The sequence below is a fragment of the Molothrus aeneus genome, chromosome 3 (assembly GCF_037042795.1).
Source record: "Molothrus aeneus isolate 106 chromosome 3, BPBGC_Maene_1.0, whole genome shotgun sequence".
NCBI lineage: Eukaryota > Metazoa > Chordata > Aves > Passeriformes > Icteridae > Molothrus > Molothrus aeneus.
This window is the reverse complement of record NC_089648.1, coordinates 88,270,806-88,290,457: the sequence shown is the minus strand read 5'-3', so window position 1 is coordinate 88,290,457 and position 19,652 is coordinate 88,270,806. Positions and strand designations below refer to the sequence as shown.

The 19,652-nt window shown below is 44.0% G+C and overlaps 1 protein-coding gene across 2 annotated transcripts in view; it reads right to left on the bottom strand.

Moving 5' to 3' along the window:
• The window catches only part of LOC136554088 (gamma-aminobutyric acid receptor subunit rho-1), a 46,947-nt gene that overhangs the window by 6,392 nt on the left and 20,903 nt on the right, over positions 1-19,652 (bottom strand). For both annotated transcript variants that reach the window (XM_066545888.1, XM_066545887.1), the window contains exons 2-7: positions 10,604-10,657; positions 8,344-8,450; positions 6,935-7,002; positions 4,945-5,168; positions 1,496-1,578; positions 174-314 (exon numbers count right to left, since the gene is read on the bottom strand). In XM_066545888.1, coding sequence (XP_066401985.1) covers positions 174-314; positions 1,496-1,578; positions 4,945-5,168; positions 6,935-7,002; positions 8,344-8,362 — 535 coding nt within the window. In that variant the 5' untranslated portion in view covers positions 8,363-8,450; positions 10,604-10,657. The remainder of the gene's footprint in view (positions 1-173; positions 315-1,495; positions 1,579-4,944; positions 5,169-6,934; positions 7,003-8,343; positions 8,451-10,603; positions 10,658-19,652) is intronic.

The window sequence follows — 19,652 nt, the reverse complement described above, 5'->3', positions numbered from 1 at the left end:
CATGACCATTTAGGTGGAAGTGTGTGGCAGGGACAGCCAACTTGGTATCGAAGAGTGGCAGGTCTGATGGGATACAGAGAGAACCCCCAGTGGACAATCCTCCATGGCCAAGGGCAAGAGAGACAGTTTTCACCTTTCTTCCCCCAGCTCTGGAAGGTGCTCTGGCTGCCCACCTGTGCTGCTGTAAAAGGCAAGCTTTGTGGTGGTGTGAAACTCCTGAATCAGGAACTGGGACAGTGATATCCTCTCATCTGTTTTTAGGGAATCGTTCCCATTCTTCCAGTAGAGCATAAGGTCATCTTCAGTGTAGGCATCTAGGGAAGCAGAGCAAATTCATAGTGATAGTGCACTAAGACAGTTGCTACCACCCCCACAGTCCAGGGCTTACCCGCAGAGCTCCCAGCTGAAAAGGTCAAATTCCCAAATGCCACCCACCTAGGTGGTGGGTATGGCTGTGGCAAGGAGTGGACTAGCTCATGGTCACACACCTCAGGCTTGATGCCTGGTACATTTTGTTAACCCTCCTGTTTCTCTAATCATAGTTTCAGACACATAATATGTGTGTCAAGTAATCCACTGCATCAGAACTTGAACAATTCTTTCCTGTAAACCTCCTAAAATTAGATGCAAAGAAAGGGAGCCTTAGCAGAAAGAACCTGCTTGGGGTGATGAGAGAAACAATCAGAGGAACAATCTGAACAAACAATGGTTGGAGACATGCAGGAGAAAAAACTCTTGGAGAAAAAGATTTCTGCCTATGATATACCCATGAACATTACTTTGTTTTCTAATACATGTGGAAGTAACAGTAATGTTAATCCTTTCAGCTGGGTTTAGTAGCAGCTCTTTTCACACAGGGAGAAAATAAATCACATATAAATGTATTAAAACAGAATTTAAATTGTAATTTCTTATTGCAAGCTTAAGAAGGAAAAGAAAATAATTCAAAAAAGCCAAAAGTTTAAAATGTTGCTATGTGAAACCTGGGCAATTCATATATGCATCATACTTGGGACAAAAGGCATAAGCTGGCTTTATCTCAAATAGGCAATTAATGTCACTACCCTATCATGGTTTCCACACCCTGGATGAGCAGATGTTGCCCCTGAAGGGTGTATGGCCATTTATCCATGTGTTTGAGGGCACCTGGGCAAACTGGTGCTGTTGGAGACTGCTGACCTGCGGGCAAGTGGCCCAGGGGCTTTGGGGGTGGGGTGGCAGTGGGGCAGCCTGGGCCCCACTGGGCATTCAGGGCCGCTGGCAAGACAGTGCTCACAGCTGGTTTTTAAAAACACTTGTTGCAAACACCATCTATTTCTAGTAAAAAAATACAGGCAGGGAGCTTTTCTTGGTGTTGAAGTCTGATGACTTTGGTTAGAGCTTCCATGAATGTAGCAGCAGTGTAATTATTGGTATAATTAATTATTGATATAATAATTATTGGTATAAAACAGTTTAGGTGCCCTTGGCTCCCCAACACCTCCACTTTACTTACAGCTTTCTATCTCCAGGGAACACGTCTGTGTGTCCAGGGGAAAGCGACTAAAATCCATGTTGCACATTGCTGTTACTGTAACTCTGGGAATAATAAAAATCACTCCATTAAAAACTTGTCTTCTTATGGGACTGTAAAATAGTAAAGCTGTGAGTTTGGTCTTTCGTTAAACAACTACAGCCAGTACCACTCAACTGAAAATAAATTCTTTCCACTCAGCTAAAGCCATTCCACTTTAGTTAAAGCCATTTCTTCCTCTCAGCAAGCTACCATTAAAAAAGGTGACTAGAAAGTTAGGCCATTACAAACTGTAACTAGATGACAGAAGCATTGGAGAAGAAAATGAGAAAGGGCAAAAAGGACACTTCCCCCTGACAATCAGCAAACACATCTCTGCAGACATCTGTCCTTTAAACAGATGCTTTGTACGATAAAATAATTTGCATTTATCTAAGCCATCGTAGTTGCAACCCATGAGGGATGCAAGCAATTTCCTTGCACACCATGAATTTCCAGCTGCTCAGTGGAAACTCGGTGATCACACATGGGAATCAGCCACCAGAGGGCACACGGCTGGAGCTGGAATGCAAGCAACCACCGAAATGCTCTGGTCCATCCATCAAAATCTCTGGCCTTGCTATGGTCTGATTATCACATTTTTAATAGCATCATTTGGTGTTTGAACCAGAAGCAACCATAAATCTCGACTCGACTGGTTTGGACTCCAGAGAAGTAAATGAAAATAAAAGTATAAATTATATTGGGGAAAGAATTAATAAGTTATAGAAGAGTCAGTGGTGGAGAGACATCATACAGTGATAAAAACACAATGCAGTCCCTTATATTAGTAGTCCTTCTACACGAGTGGGTTCTGTCTGATGTTGCTCTCCTGCCTAGATTTAGCCTTTGAGTGAAAGTGCTTGGCTTAGCTGGAAGTTTAGGTGCCAGTGAGGTCTGCGGTGGTTTCCAAGATGGGAAAACAATGTCTGGCAAAGAACCCTAAAAATCCAGACACCAAGGAAAAATACAATCTGCAGACAAAGGCATTCAGCAAGGCAGAGAGGCAGCAACGACCTGTCAGGGAGCCTTTGTCCTTCCCCAGCATTCATGAAGCATTGCAACCTGCACTTGCTGCTGAATAAAACACTGAAACCCAGCCAATTTGCTATTGAAGTCTTTCACCACCACTTTGTACTGGGCAATTGTTTAAGCAAAAGGCTGTGCAGGATCTGAGTTTAATGTCCTCCCGTTCCCATCTTCTTTAGATAACTATAAATGCTTGCATTGCAGGTGATTGGCAGCTAAATGAGTGTGTAGGCATGCATGCTATAGCTGAACAATATGTCATATTCTTGTCCTTTTTTATTGTGCTCAGGACCTGACCAAACTTTGCAAAGGCCTAAAGAATACCTGAACCTTGTCTAATCTGCTGAGTGAAGAAAAAGATTTGATAATGAGAAGGTAATGTTCAGGCTATGAATTCAAATGAACTGTAAGATAAAAATATCAAAGTACAAAAGAATTCTTTTCAGACTGATGCCCCCTAGGGAATCAAGAATTTCTTTGCTTGACTTTTTTTTGTAGAATCATAAAATACCTTGGCAGGCTGAGAAGTTACCCCCTTACCTTGCGGCAGGCTCAGCTTCACCTCTGCTGATACCAACCAACATTCCCTAAAGACCTCCACAGCCTTCACAAGCAGTGTATTCTGCAACTTTCTCACTAGTTAAATCTATGAGTCTTGCTGATACTGACCTCCTATCAGCCAGATTTTCCTTCTTTTTGTCCTTCAAAATGTATTCTCTATCATCTGATGCATTGTTTATTTATCAGTTATTTTGTTATTTCGTTGCTGTGGAGGTGATGTTGACATTCTTGCATAGAATATTGTACAGAAATTTCCCTTCAAATAGGTTTTTATGGGTCCTTTGGCAGTACTTGTTTTCTAACTGGATGGAGCTGCACCCAAGTAAAACAGAAGAACAGATTTTATATTTATTTAGAGATTGATAAATTGATGTTCTGGGATAGAGTTAATTTTCTTTTCAAAGTAGCTAGTGTGGGAATACATCTTGGATTTGTCAAGAAAACAGTGTTAATAACACAAGGATATTTTTATCAATGCTGAGCAGGGTTCCACAGCACCAAGGCCTTTTCTGCTTCTCACACCACCCTAACAGGGAAGAGGCTGAGGGTGTACAGGGAGTTTGGACGGGACAGCTGATCCCAGCTGACCAAAAGGACATTCCACAGCTTATGTCATCATGCTTAGTATATGAAGTGGGGGAAGAAGAAGAAGGAAGGGGTGGAAGTTTGGAATAAAGGCACTCGTGTTCCCAAGTGACAATTACGTGTGATGGAGCCCTGCTTTTCTGGGGCTGGCTGAACACCTGCCTGCCCTTGGGAAGTGCTGAATCAATTTCTCAACTTGCTTTGCCTGTGCATGGGGCTTTACCTAATTATCTGCCTTTATCTCAGCCCACGAGGTTTTTTGTCTTTTACTGTTCCATTTCTCCCTCCCACCAGGATAGAATGAGGCAGCAGCTACACAGGGCTTAGTTGCCAGCTGGGGTTAGATCACGACGCAGATGCTCCTCACTTAGCATCTCTAAGCATGAAAGCGTTACTTATCAGAAATTTTAAAATCCCAGCTTAAAAACATTCAGACTTATGCCAACTGATGAACTATTTGGAAAATAAGGGAGAAAGCCAGGGTGGGACCATCCCTCAAGCCAGAGGACAAAGCAATGTTTACCAAAAATGTCTCCTGCAAGGAGCTTCCATGGATTTCACATGAAAAGTGAGCAAAAAGCAGGAAGAGCCAAACCAAGTGTTTGGGTTGCTCTAACAACACACAGGAGTCACCAAGAGCTATATACCCTTGCTCTGAAGCTTGTCACTTCACGTGCTGAAAGGAGGTTCCCTCTGGTTTTTTGCTTATTATAAAGTGGCACTCAGTATAATTTATACTTCTTCATTATTGTTCTCAAGAATAGAAACTGCAGATTTTGCTAAGTCCAGAGACTTTGCTGTGTAGTGAACTGGATAACTATAGATGCCCTGGACTTCTCTTTATTACCAGACACTGCCCTTTTATTTAGAATGTGCCCTGCCTCTTCAGCAGTGCCCCGTGGGGATTGCAGCGTGCTAGCTCTCGCTGAGCTGCTCCGAGGGACTGCCACGTCTGACTGCAGCTTCCCAACAGGGACAGGAGCTAGCCATGCTCACAAAATGAAGAGACAGTGATGGAACCAACAATGCTGGCACAGAAACTGGCTTTCTGCAACAGGCACTTAAATGTACTCATACAGGCATTTAGATGTCTCTGGATAGCGAGCACATTCATTCTTTTTATGCCTTTTTTTGTATGAAGTCATGCAAAAACACAATACAGGAATCAATTAAACCACTTTCCACTAATAGCTTGCATTGAGGGAATGCAGTTTTACCTGAGGCTATAAAGTACCTTCCCATCTGGCTGGACCCGCAGCATGACATTGTCTGTGGTGGTGTCGTGGATGAAGGAACGCTTAGAGTGCACGAAGAACATGTCGGGGACCCAGATCTTCTTCACCAGTCTGCCATCAAAGGTCATGCTTTGGTTGTTGGTGCTGGGGAACGACAGCCTCTCGTCTTTCCAGTAGTGCCTCAGGTAAAGAGTCATGGTGAAGTCCTGCAGCAAAAAGGCTTCTGTCACTACTGACACCTTATCAGCACAGTAGGGATTGCTCCTCTCTGGGACAAACCATGAAGTGTAAAGCACCTTTCCTGAGGGCACATCACTCCCCGGGCTGCAAGGAGCATCACCAGCTGCAGCTTGTTTATTCGTCAGGTCAGACAGATTTACTGGCTTCAGCCACAACTCACTTCTCAGGCTTAAACTTAGTACAAAATGAATAACTCTGTCACTGATGTGTCTTCATTTAAAAAGCAAGTAATGATCTTGCTAAGCACCATGGCATTTTTCTAAAAAGCTGCACAAGTTAAAAAGTATTGATTCTGAAAATGTAAAATCTTCTCCATTATTATTTTGCTAACAGCCAAAATCGACCCTGAATTTTTTTTAACCCAAGGCCATCTAGTGGTTTTCCCATGTTGATGAGTGTTGCAACATGACATTAGAGGAGGAACAGGGGCAGTATTCAAAAGCCATGGGAACTAATTCAAAATCATAATGTTTGATTAAAACAAAAAAAGAACGAGCTTGTTGTTTGGATTTTATTTGGTTTGGGGTTTGTTTTGGGGTCTGGGTTTTTTCTTTAACTTCTAAGCCCTTGATGTTAGCTCTTCCACTTTGCTTTCAAGACCCAAAGCTTTCTAGGGGCCCTCTGGCCACCTCCACAAGCTTTCTCCTCAACCAGAACAGGTGAAAGCTCAGGATACCCATGGCTAGCTGCCGGGGTGACAAGAGCACTGGAGTCAGGGAGTCAGCTGGAAGGGCCCCTAGTTCTGGGGAAAATGCTGACCCTTGAGGTCAGATGACTGCAGATATCCCAGCCCACACGAGAGCTGAAATAGCTGCAGTGAGAGGAGCCTGACATGTCTCTAGTGTCTCTGCTAACCACCAGCTGTGCCTGGCTCAGGCATGGGAGGAGGTCCAGTGCAAGCTCTTTATCCCTCTGTCTGTTAATTAGGAGCAGAGAGAATCTGGGGCTTCCTGTGAAACCTTCAGAGCTGTTTGATAGTTTTGTTGAAAAGTCAAAACATTTTCAAAAATATTCTGTATTGGGGAGTGATTCTTTTCTCTTTCAAAGCAAAACCTGAGTTACTGAGAGACTCTGCGGGTCACAGAATGTTTGGATTGGAAAAGTGCCCTTAAAGACCATCTTGCTCCAATCCCCCTGCCATTGGCAGGCTATCTTCCACTAAACCAAATTGTTCAAAGCCCCTTCCAGCCTGATCTTGAATGGGATGGGGCATCCACAACTTCTCTGGGCAGTCTGTTTCAGTGCCTCACCACACTCTGAGTAAAGGATTCTTCCTTATATCTGATCAAAACCTACCCTCTTTCAGTTTAAAACCATTCCCCCTTTTCCTTGGGAGCTCTCTGGCCCCTGACTACCTCAGAACTTGTCCAAAGTGACTATGTCTGCAGCATGTAAGTGCTTTAAAGCAAACACATTCATTGGTTTCCTCAGAGCTTTTAAGTGTGTTATCACTATTTAAGAAAATATAGAAACCCAAATCCTTTGAGACAGTCTTGGCAATGTTTTATCATTCTGTCCTAGAGGAAAGAAAATGACAGATTTCTTCCTTCTGCTTCAAGGGCCATGAAATGGTAGCATGAGGTCAATAGAAGTAATTGTTGGCAGATTCAGATTGAATGTGAATCTGCCTTTGGAGGCTGTGGAGTGTTTCTCCTTGGCAGTATTCAAACCCCATGGACACAAACCCATGTAGCCTGCAGAGTTTTGGTCTCCAGAGGTCCCTGACTCTTACCATGTCCACCTCAGAAATGCTGTCCAGACTTTCAACTTGGACATCCACCCCAACAGGAATTGCAGGGCCTAGGGAAAAAAAAATAGGAGTTGACAAAGTACAAACCTAGTGAGACAAAGCAATCCTCTGACTTTACTATCTTACAGAGAGAAATAGATGCTCAGTCTTAAATAGAAACAACAGTAAGCCAATAGAAAGTATAAATTATTGGAATTCACAACAAAAATCTCCTAATAACAATTAAAGTCAGTAATAAGACTGACCCATGAATAATTTTCTCTTTTTATTGTGTTATCCTACATGTGGTCCTTCAAGATTTAAAAGCAACTTTAATTGTTTTTAGCTCTAGTGCTTGAATCCAGGACTGGTGAGACAGATTACTGGAAGAGGATCCATTCACAGAGAGACCAGTGGTGGCACAACTGAGGGAATGTGGCAGATTTTCCCTCACTTTTGCTCTCCTTGCAGGCTAATAGCATCCATGAAAGCTACTGTGTGCATTTGACTTTCACAAGACTCAGTGCTCAGCTGTGGAAAAGAAAGGGTGACAGGAGGGGATACAAAGCAGGACACAGGCATGTGCCAGTGAGCCTGAGGCTCCTGAGGGGAAGGGTCCAACTGTGACCCCATGTAATAGGGATTCTGAACTTTTTTCCCTCCTCCAGGCTTTGACTAGTCTCTCATATACCTCTGACAATTACAGTCCAGGAGAGCTGTCAAATAAAATAATGCTCACATTTGTGAACTGCTGTGAAACTGAAATGTTTTTAAATTAATTGAACATGCTGGTATTTGGCATATTGAGCATTTAGCGATAAAATCTTCTTTCATCAGAGTATATAATGGTATCCTGGATTTGAATGACCATCTGTCAGCCAGAAAGGGTAGATAAATTACAACATTCTCTAATCCGATGCGCTGAAAGAAAGAGCGTTCTCCATCCATTTCCCTGAAAGCTTCAGTTGCTCTAGCACACAGCCACCAAACTGTGAGCAAGTATTAATACAGTCAAAATATTTTATTTTGGGTTATAAATGAGGTAAAAGCGGTACATCATTTGATTATGCACATGTATGGCCATACTAAGACAAAAACTTAGAATGTCCCACACCATCCAGGTATAAACATAAGGTGTGTGTTTGCAGATTTTTATAAGAAAGTATCACTGAGCAATAGGATTAATATATTGCCTGTTAATCACATTTCCATGCCTGTGACTATGCTTTCTGCTCATCCAGAAGGCTATTTCACTGAACCTCCATTCCCCCGAGAGTGCCATGAATTCACAACTCAAAAGAATAGAAATTAGAAACAGAAGAGCCAACCTGCTTCTTCACTGCTGTAAAAGTTACAGAATAAGGAAGTGACAGTTTAAAACAGGAACAGTGACAAATGTGCATGTTTCATACCTCCAAAACCTGGTCTCATGCTGAAGTCATGGTCATCTATTCGCAGCAGCTGCTCTGACTTCGTCAGGGGAGATTTGGTGATGTCAGGGCTTCGTTTTAAGATTGGGCTACCAGGAAGAAGGAAGCACAGCTATGAGCCCTGGGCAGTGCCTGTGAGAAGCACGCGCTTGTTTCACTCCATTTACTCCTCAGAACATCCACCCCTTAGAGCATGAGCCTGTGATTGTGGCAGTGGTTGGCAGAATGTCATTAAAAACTGATTCCTGCACTCAGCATGCAGTTTAGGCACCTGTGATAATTTTAGCACTGAGAAAACATTTGTTTGGTGGCTTTTTGTCCCTGTAAAATTCTCTCTGCAGTTTGGGGACAGTCATTAAAATGTGTGGGCTGGAGGAACAATATGCGTGAATAAGTGGAGAGGAGGAGGCATTCCTGACATTGAGTTATGATGGAGTGTGAGGCCAGGAATTAGGGAAACAATATATCAAATAAGCTACTGGCTGTTGCCCAGGAACAAAATGGAGAAGGTCTGGGAAGCAGGCCAGGAGGCAGGCCATTCCCTAACTTGGGATAAAATTATTAGCTTCTGCCCCAGATTTCCATCAAGGATAAAAAGCAGCATTACAGGCCTGGGAGGTCTCTGAGCATTAAAGAGCCTGGGAGGGTAATTCCAGAAGCTGTTGGAGCTGCACCGAATGCTGGACAGAGGAGGCTCTGATTCCCTTCCACATCAAAACGCAAACTTCTGTTCAGTGGCCCAGTGCTGTGGCTGGAATGGTGATGGCAGCAGCTCCTTGGTTGCTCCCTTGTGTAGGGGAAGCCTTTGCTGCCCTCAGAACCAGCCACTTGGGTGGCAGGAGGGCTCAAAAAAAGGAGGAAAGGTTTTGCTGGCTCTTGATTTTAGAAAAGGTGGCACACTCAGAGAGGCACTCATCTGAATATATGCAAGACAAATAAGAAGTAAATTAAAGGAAAACAGGCTGACAAAGAAACTTGATGAGGGAAAAGTTCCTGAGATAAACTTTCTCATAAATGAGACTGCTTAGCCATGCTGGACTTCTCAAAGACTTGTTGAAAGTTGTACAAGAAGCCAATACAACAATCTCGTAACAGAGGCCAGCGGTGTTGACAGCGACTCCTCTCACAAATCCTTTATCTGGACTTCAAAGTATCTTAGAGAGATGCTTAGACTAAGTTCAATAATTGCTAAGAGGTTTGAGTTGTCTACTTCCATCAGTGAGTTCTAGTCATGAATTATCCCTCAGGCACTTTAAAAGCTGGCCCCTGCTTCTGCTTGAGGTTTAGTTCAGCCTCTGAAAGACCTGTGAGTGTACATTAGGAAGGTTTATGCCTGTCCAAGGCAGAGGCCAGGGGCAAAGCAAACCTTTGAGAGCAGGTTTGACAGTGCTCAGAAAGATGCTTTCTCCCTGCCAGTGGCAGTGGGAGGAACAAGTGGCATGATGGAGAGCCCATGGAAGGGCTCTTGGAGGGAAGGAATCCAGAAGGGATTCATGGAGGGAAGGCACCCTCTGACATGGCATGGCAACACAAACTGCGCATCAGCGCCACAGGGAGCCTGAGGGGATGTGGCAACTCGCCGTGGCCTCACCCCCCAGTCCCATGAGGGTGCCAGGCAGTGGGGCTGCCTCTGGGGCCTGCTGCACCCTGCTAATGGCATGGCTAACACCTACAGACAGCTGGTGAGGCAGAGTGGAAATTTTCCAGAGTAGAAATCCATTTTGATTTAGGTGAAACGTACATCTTTGAGTTAAGTCTGTAGCTTGCTGTTTAATCTGACTGCCAGTTCTTGCGAAGGGCCTGTGCTTAGAGAGACTGCTTCAGCCAAAAGACAAGAGATAAGGGGGGGGGGGGGGGGGAGAGGGGACAGATAGAGCAGGGCAACCTGACCCAAGAGTTCTTTCTGATAAAGAAAAATTAGCAGCAAGTGTCACGCAAAATCAGTAAAATGAATATGTATGAATCTATTGTGAAATTGTATGCATACGTATTTGAGAGAGAGATAAAAGGGGATCTGGAGTTCCCAGAGGTATGCATGCCATTTTAGGAGAACGATTCCCACATGCGTCCAGCGCTGTAATAAACACACCAGCTTTACAACTTTCACAAAAGTTGTGAAGTTTGTTTGCTTCCACAAATCACTGGCTTGTCTGAGTGGTGCCCCCTTCCCCTGCCCAGCCCAGCCACGGGCATGTGGCGGGCAGGCCCAGGCCCGCAGCGGCCTCCTGAGGGCTCTGCTTACCTGCCCTGCTTGTGCGCCTCGCCGTGGGCTTCCCGTCGCTGCCGCTGCGGCCGGCTGCAGGAAACAACGGGAAAAGGGAGAGCTGAGACAGGTGGGCACGGGCAGGCGGGAGAGGATGTCAGGAGGGAGGCACCGCATCCCTGCAGCTTTACCTTCTGTCACATGTGAGAAATGGTGCTTACCTTTTTTTTGCAGCCTTTCACCAAAGGCCGGTGGCAGGCTGGGCATGGCAGAGGGTGGGGAGGGTAGAGATGCTCGGGCTCACAGTGGAGACAGGGCAAAAGGAGGGGAGCCATGATTTTTGTAAGGTGGGATGCCTCTGTTTTTGACTGTCTGGCAGAGTACCCAAGCAGGCAGCTGAGGTCCCACCTGCCCAGCCTTGGCTGGCAACACCAGGGGCTTTGGAGACAGCAGCTGCCATGGGGCCTTGGGGGCACAGCCATTACACCTGCAGACCAGAGTATGTTCACGAGAAGAAAAGATTTTCAAATTATTTTGGAGGGGGGGGGGAAAGAAACAAACGGTGCAAATTGTTTCTGGTTTCATACCATCTCCCATCTGGCTGTCAAGAAAGGTCTTCTCAGGTCTTTGGCCAATATTCTATTTAATCATTAAAGGCAAGAATATTGCTTTTGGCCATGTAAGTGCTAGCTTGAGCAAAAGTAACATTTTAAACATTTAACAGTTCTAAGTCATCTTTAACTAAAAGTAAATAATTAGCTTCTCTCTGTAATAAACACTAACTCAAATCAACTGTGCTAATGAGGCTTTTTGCCTATTAGCATAGATTTCAAATCCCTTTGTAGAGACTTACAGTGGCAAAACTCTTTTTGTTGTAATGGTTGACAGCACCTGAGCACCATTGTCCCTTTGGTGTGTGGTGGAGGAAGCCCAGGCCTTGTGAGACAGTTCTTTTCTGGGCTGGGAACATTCCAAAAGCCAACAGTATGGAAGGGAAATTCATCCTGCTGCTGCCACAGAGAAGCAGACAACCAGTCAGGAATGGGCACATGGGGCTGTAGTGCTGATTCACCCTGAAGTGAGGAACTGGAAGAGTAGGATTTTTTTCCAGGATCTACTTTGTGTTTCCAGAGGAATTCTAGGAATAAGTGCACAGGTAGATGAGTGTTTGCGGGAGTCTTTGGGCCATGCAACGCCATTGCCATTAAAGGAAGCAGCTTCTGTGGCACTGCTTGGACCTGGGCATCACAAAGCAAAACACTTGCAAATGCAAAATGCACTTTCTGGAGCCTTCTGCCTTCTGAGACACCTTATATGTCTCACTGCTGCCTGCTTCTCATCTGCTGGCTGTCAGGAAATAATTTCTTGTGTTTTGGGGATAAGCAGATTCTGGCAACAAGCTGACCTATTTGCATGACTTTAAGTGCCCTAGTAAACTCTTGGCTGTTCAGGAATAATGCTGGTATTTGAACAGGGATGAAGCAGGCCATGTTCTTGCCATTTCTAATTTTCACTTCCCTTGTAGGTCTTATCTAATGCTTCATGGTGGCTCTGTCCCTATTCTGCTTGTCAAGGGAGACTTCAAGGCATGGCCATCAAGGATTCGTGGCCAACTCATCCCCATTCTCTGCACCCAGCAAGCCTGTGTGTTTCCTTTTATTTCCTCCAGGTGTTCCTCTTTCTCCTCTAAAGTTAACTTTATTTCCCTGCCACAGACAAGCATAAAATGTCCCCCATGCTCCATCCACTGCAGAGTACTGTGTTCATTTGAGCTTTGGTTTGGGTATTTTGCTTCTTTTTGCCAGTCCTGTTCCCCTTGTCACAGCTCTGTGGCAGCAAAACATTTTTACCTGTTACCCAGTTACTCCAATTTGAAGCCCCATTTCTTTCTACTCAGTAAATACCTTTTCTGTTCTGGTTCCTGGGGAGTCCTCTGCTGGCTCAGGGATCAATGGCAGCTCCATCATGGGACCCCATTACCCTGCCGGTCTGGGCTGTGAATCAATGGAAAGCTGCTGTGGCTTCTGCTGTTGCTGGGTGTTTGTGGTTGACAGCCTCAGCCAGGAGATTCAGCCCAGACATTGTGCACAGATTGCTCAGCTCAACTGGCTGTGAGTGTCCCTTCTGCTTTCACTGGGATGACAGGCTCCTTAAAACTAAACAATCATTCCTGAGGTAAAATATACTGAATAATGAACAACCCTTTTTTTCCTCCCCCCACAATGTTAATACTTATCTCCTAGCACTACAATGCCAAAAGGTATTTCATGTCTCATGAAGGTCACAGAGATGCTTTGTGAAAAAGCAACAACTGGAGCAGAGTGGCATTTACTCACAGTGCTCCCTGTGCATTGCTAGAGTAGTTCTCAGGCCCCTGATGGCAGCTGGGGTGATGCAAGCTCTTCAAAGTCATTGTTATTGCCCCAGATGTACCCACTGCTTCAAGGCATCTTGAGATGCCTCTGCCCCAAAGTCTGAGGCTTGCTGGGGCTGGGAGGCAATAATGTGGCTGAAGCGTAGGATAGCTGGGGAAGAAAATCACCCAATCTAGATTTTGATCACTACTGCTACAGACACAAGGCAAAAGGCAGTTACCCTTTTTGTACTTTAAAGCATGATGTTTCCTATTGCTCTAATAGTCACTCCAACACAGCAAAAAGGGTTGCAGGGTTAGGGTTAACAGTGTTTGATTTTCAGAAGAAACAGTCCAACCCTGACATCTAAAGGTCCCAGCAAGCATTTCCAAATGCCCAACTTCACAGGACACGTGCCAGAGGAATGTCAGGTCCACACTTACAATGTGCACCAGAAACCCCACAGTGTTCTTCATTCTTCATCTTGGAAATAAGATCTTCTGGAAGCAACCAAAACAAATGTGCAAGAGGTCATTACCCATCATAGCATTTTAGTTGGCAATTACTTCTGCAACATACATTTCCCACCTATAATCTCACAGATCAGCTGATCCACGGACCTCCTTACCACTGATGGAAGGCAACGGGGGATATGGAGCTTGTTGAGCCAGTTTCCAGCAAAACTTCTAATTGCAAAGTAAAGAAAGTGATACAAGTCCCTCGTGCCCGCCAGCCATGCCATGGCACTCAGCTCTGGGCCCCCATCCCTGAGTGAGCAGGGTGGACAGCTTGTGCTGTGCCTCCCATCCTGCACCTGCTGTGCTGCACACACCTCATGCCATGATGGGCAGGGGAAAGCCAGCACCCACGTTCTGCTTGGTCTTCCCATCAAATTACATCTGGGCAAGGCAGGAGAGGGCAGTGGAGGCAGCACAAGTCCCTGCAGGGAGCAAAGTCTTGGCAGGATGAACGTGGGATTGACAAAGGTGTATTGGTACTATAGAGATCTCTTAGAAGTGTAAAAATCTTATTAAATACCTATTAAATGCCTACATATTTGGCTTTGATCTCCCTATTTTATGATCAGTTAGTGACTGGGGTTCATACGACATCCTGTTAAAGGCCAAAACCAGACAGGGGAATGCTGGTTTAGGGAATGGGGGAGAAGCAAAAGGAACTGGGGGTTTTAGGCACAAACATACAGGAGGTTCCTGCAGGGAAAAAGTAGGGCAGAGACAAAGGGAGCTGGGATCTGCAACAGTGCCTGTGCTTTGGGTGAGACTGAGGAGAAAAGAGGTTGGATGGGCAGAGGTGGGGAGGGAAGATAAACATTGGGTAATGATAGAAGAGATCAGAAGGAGCAGAGAAGAGTGGAGGCATCAGTGCCTCATCATTTTGTGGGATGACTCCTGGGGCAAAGAGAGCCTGGACAGTCCTTCATGAGTAGTGGTGTCCCCTCACCACAGAGTGGTGCTGGACAGAGATAATGTCCAGCTCCTGGAGACATGTGAGCCTTGCTGGGCTAAAGAACTTCCCAGCCTGTGTTCCAAAGGAAAAAAGAGTGTTTGGAGTGGGGAGTTCACAGAAAATTCCTCCATAGAATTCCTTATGACTTTGCAAATGAATTGGGAAGGCTTCTCAGCAAGCAGGAGATGCTGGTGGAGAGGTGGTGCAGCAGGTCCAGGTGAAGATTGAGAAGTTGTCCAGAGCCCAGAGAAGAGCTTTACAGGGGGAGGAAAAGTGAGGCAGCTAAACGGGAAGAAAACCCACCCAGCACCTGAGAGAGAAAAGAGCAAAATTGAAATGGGAGGAAACTGCTTTCACCTGGTAACATGCACTTCACCAGACATGATCCACTGTGCAACATTAATTACCCAGGGATAATGTAGGATAGAAACCCACTAATTTGTACTCAAATTGAGAGACATGAAAAGCCACGAGCTGTAAACAGGACTCTAAGAACTGAGGAAAATGTATCATGACATGTTTTTGTTGGGTTTTTTTTGCATTTGTCAGGCCCTTATTTGTTTGTAATTATTTTGGACTATGTGTCCTTATGATTAGTAGGTTTAAAGATTGTGAAAAAGGTGATACATTGCTATCATAATATATATTGTTAAATATATGAAAAGAAAGGCGGAAATAGCACTATTTTTGGTCTTTACATTACGAAGTCTGAAAACTGTGGGATTCTGAGGTCTTCTACCATCTTTTTTTTGAGTGATACAGAAAATTCAATGAGAACCCCATTTTAATCCATTGTTATTTGAATACAGGTCGGTCTCAGAATCCAAAATAAGCAGGAGACATTCATACACCCTTTAAAAGTTGCACTTCTTTTGCTCTTTGCCTGGACACTGACTAAAGAAAAAACGGGAACATACATACACATATTGATAACTCACAGAAAAGTTGTGCCACCTGAGGTCTTGACGCTGAACCTGATATTGCAAAAGTGGAAGTGTCCCTATGTTGCAGCAATTGCATCCAGTGCATGGGTGTTTGTTGAGTTTTGTGTTACATATGTTGAAAGGAAGAGTTAGAGGAAGCAGAAGGTCCATCCTGCCAGCTAGGAGGAGGCAGGCGTGGTGCCAGGACTCAGCCAAGTAAGAAAGAGAAGCAGATGAAGGGAAGGGGAGAACTAATGGGGCATTGCAGAACATGCTGAAAGGTTTCATGTCTGACCCAGTCTCAGAAGAAAAGCTGACTTGCAAGCACAGTGTCGATCAGGGAACGGCATTTTAAGGAGTATTTAGACAGTTGGAGGTATTTAAGTCAGCAGAGGCTGATGACATTTCCCCAGGAGCACTGGGAGTACCAGCTGCTACTGACTCTAAGCTGTAAGCCACCACCTCCAACAATTCCTCAGAGGTGGGTGATACCCCTGGGGGAGAGCATGAGGGTGAAAACAATACCTGGTTTTAAGAGAGGTACAAAAGAAGGAAGTTGGAGCTTTGAGATCTGAAAATAAATTGTGAAAAACTCAAGTGATCCATTGGTTTGCCCCCTGCCCCCAACCCCAGGGAATAATGAGATTATAAAGATCAGTTAATGTGAATCTTTGCAATAATTGACGTCAAACCAGTCTAATGTCCTGTCTGATGGTGTAACTGGCTGCCTTAGTGTAAGCAGGAGGAAAAGTAGATTTAAGTGAGGTTTTTAATATTTCATTACTAAACAAGGGAAACAGGGTTGAGGTGAAGCAGTGACTTTGAACATGTCTGAAGTACCAGGGCAAATGTGATGCCATTAATTTGCTGCTGCTGAGAGACACTAAACAACATTTCACAGATTTCATCCTGGAAACAGCTGGTCAATGTTTTCAATAGTAGGACAGATGACAGAACTATAAAACTCAGGCATGAGGGCATGCTTGAAAGAGAAACAGGCATTTGGGGATCTAGGGTCCCAATTCCAAGCCACAATGTGTTGGAGAAAAGGTCTGATGCATATACGACGAACTGCAAGAAAAGATAGCACTAAGAATCGTGTGGAATATGGAGAAATAAATGTATAAATGATGAATGGGGAATAAGTAGGCAAAAAAATTTGAATTGCAATAGAATAGAACAGAAAAAGCATAATTGTAACAATTCTGCTGTTGGGGCAACGTTAAGAAATATTCATCTTGGCACAGGACCAGAGATAGATTTAAAGTAAATGGATTGAACAGTAACAAGTCAACAGGCTTTTACCCAGAAGGAAGCCAAGTAAGAAACTGTTGAATCAATAGTCATTGGTGACACAGGACTGGAAGGTGACAGCTTTCAACTTCTTTGGGACTCTAAAAAGCTACTGACTGTTCCACTGGACTAATTAGCGATAAAGATAGCAAACCCCACCAAAAGTAGACACCAGATAAATATAATATGTATTGAAGAAGAGTTTTCTTGAAGGATATTATGCCCTTTGGAACTATGGAAACATTTAGTTTGGAAAAGACCTTTAAAAATCATCAAGTCCAACCATCAACCTGGGACCACCACCATGTTCAGCATTAAACCATGTCCTCAAATGCCATATCCATGTTTTTTTGAACATTTCCAGAGATGGTGACTCCACTGCTTCCCTGGGAAGCCTGTTTCAATGCTTCACAACCCTTCCCATGAAAATATTTTTCCTAAAATCTAATCTAAACCTCTCCTGGTGCAACTTGAGGCCATTTCCTCTTGTCCTGTACTCGTTACCTCAGAGAAGAGACTGGTGCCCACCTCACTACAACCTCCTTTCATGGAGTTGTTGTAAAATAATGTCCTTCTCTAAAAAGTTAGTGGCCTTGTAGACAAGAATAATCAAGATCACACATTGTACCACGAATTCCAAAGGAATGTTCCCAGGTTCTTCTTGTAAAGAAATCAGAGTCAGAAAGAAGTTCCCCACATGTGAATGGTGACAAAACATGAAACAGAGGAATTATGCAGAGTTTTTACCATGAAGAAAGTTTCCCAGTGTAGTCCCCTGATACCTATGATAGGATCATTGTTGTTCAATAGCTTTATAAATTATTTTGGATAAAAGAGTAATTACTGGAAACAATATTTACTGAGGATATGTAACTATTCAAGGTAGTTAAAATCAGAGCTTTGGGTGGAGAATTGCAGTAGATTCTTATGGCTTCAGAAAAAATCAGTGCTAGCAAATTCAGAAAAGTGTACATTGATTTCTACTTTGTATTTTTAATTTTTTTCCATTTTGCATTCAGAAATGAAGTCAAAATAGTGATGGCCTGCAAACCAGCTACTGTTACTGCTAAAGAAGTGTCATTGTGGTATTTCTGGGTAAACATCAGCTTAGTGCTGCACAGTGCTCAAGAGGACAAACAATGGTTCGGCATTATTGGGAACAGAGCAGCAAACCAGACAGAAGGCATGTCAATGGTGTTAGCAACACCAAGGCATGTCCACATCTCACATATCCAATGTCCATAGCTAGAAAAAATAGCAGAGTAAGAGGAGAGATTTTGGAGGTGAAGAAGCCTTCCAGGCAGGCAGAGCAGGGCTCTCAGAGTGGGAAAGGAGAAGTTGGCCAAGTGATAATGGTGCAAGCATATGAATTCAGGAGTAGCTTGGTGCAAGTGGGCAGGAATCTGTCGCTCAAGACTTTCCACAATGCATAGCAAGGAGAAGAAATTTGACAGAAAGTATATAAGCATGGCATCACACTGTGAAAGTCACTCTGAAATCTGTGAATGCTTTCACAGAAGTGAGTTTGGAAGGTGACTGAGCATATTTTAGAAGAAAAACCATCACCATTTCAGATGTGAACTCAACTCTGCAATGAGAAAATCAATTTATATGCACTCAGGAGGGAAGAAATTACCTTGCAGCATCTTCAAATTGGTTTGGGGTTGTTTTGGTTTTTTTTTGGCTAGGCTTCACACAGCCTGTTATGTGTCTTCACAACAGCTCATAAAACACATTGTAGTAATGGTGGGCCAGAAGAAGACATGAAGCTGCTGATCCTGAGCAAGTTGCAATGTTACCTGGAGCTTCTGTCATTAGGGGCCAAGGAAGGTTGCAGAGTACTTGGGTGCATGAACATGGCTACAGAAGTGCCAGTAGAGGCTGTTGTGCCACCAATGAAACTAATAAAGTTAGGAAGCTGTGTGGCACATAGACCTGAGGTAAATTCCAGAAGGGATGAAAGGAGGCCGGTGATAATGATGAAAGTAGAAAATAGAGTTTTCAAAGCATCATCACTTGCTATGAGAAGCAGAGGGGGGGACACTTCTGGCTGGTCCAAGAGAAGGAGCCATGCACAATTGAAATTTCTTGAAAGAACAACAGGGGTGAAAAGGCAAATGAGAGAAAGAGCTAAGCACTAATGAAAAATAAGCTAATGTATAACAAGATAAAGAAGAGGAGCATGGTTGGAGGGAAGAAAAGGCTTTGAAGTAAGCCACAAAGTAATATGAAGTTGAAAGCAACAGGGTAAATCTTGGCAGATTTGTGTGACAAGGGCAAGGTATGTGGGGGAAAAAAATAGGTAGGTGAAGCAGAGGGCAAAGAAAGGGACGAAAAAAAAAAAGAGAAACAGTTTATTGAAGAAGAGGAGAAACCTTGAATGAGGGAAAGAAAAGGAGTGTAGGAGATGAAGAAAAAAGGAGGAAAGGGGAAGGCAAGTTACTAACTGGGGAGATGGAGAGATAGCACTTGCACAGGTCTGAAGTCCACACTGGCCTCTTGCTCTCCTGAGACCCAGCTCTGCTGGAGCAAGTGGTGTCCAGACATAACTCAAACTGATCCCAGAAAGCAATGCCTTGGGAGCTGTGGGCTCACTGCATCTGGCTCACCACTGGTAATGTGGCAATGCCTTCACAGGCATTTTACAGTCCTACCATGCACTCCACAAGTGTGATCTAAAGACAGCTTGCATTAGCAAGATTTGTTTATGCAAATGGATTACTATTTGGAGATAAAAGTGAGGCAAAATTATTGGTCAGGTAATGGTAGAGGCATGACTAACAACATGAAGTGAGTCTCAGGTAAGGTTAAACAAACATGATCTCTAGATCTTTTACAGTGGAATCTCTTCTGTTGAGAGCTGTTTGTCTGAAAGGTGGTTTTATTGCTGTCCAGGGAGATTTTTAGTGTTAAAAGAGATTTTTGATGTTTTTTTCCCCCCCAGCAGTTAGCTCTGGCAGAACAACATGGCTCAGCTCCAGGACAGTTCTTTCCCTATTGCTCATCCTCTCTAGTAGATTCTGCAAGTCTAATTAGCAACACAGGCTTTGG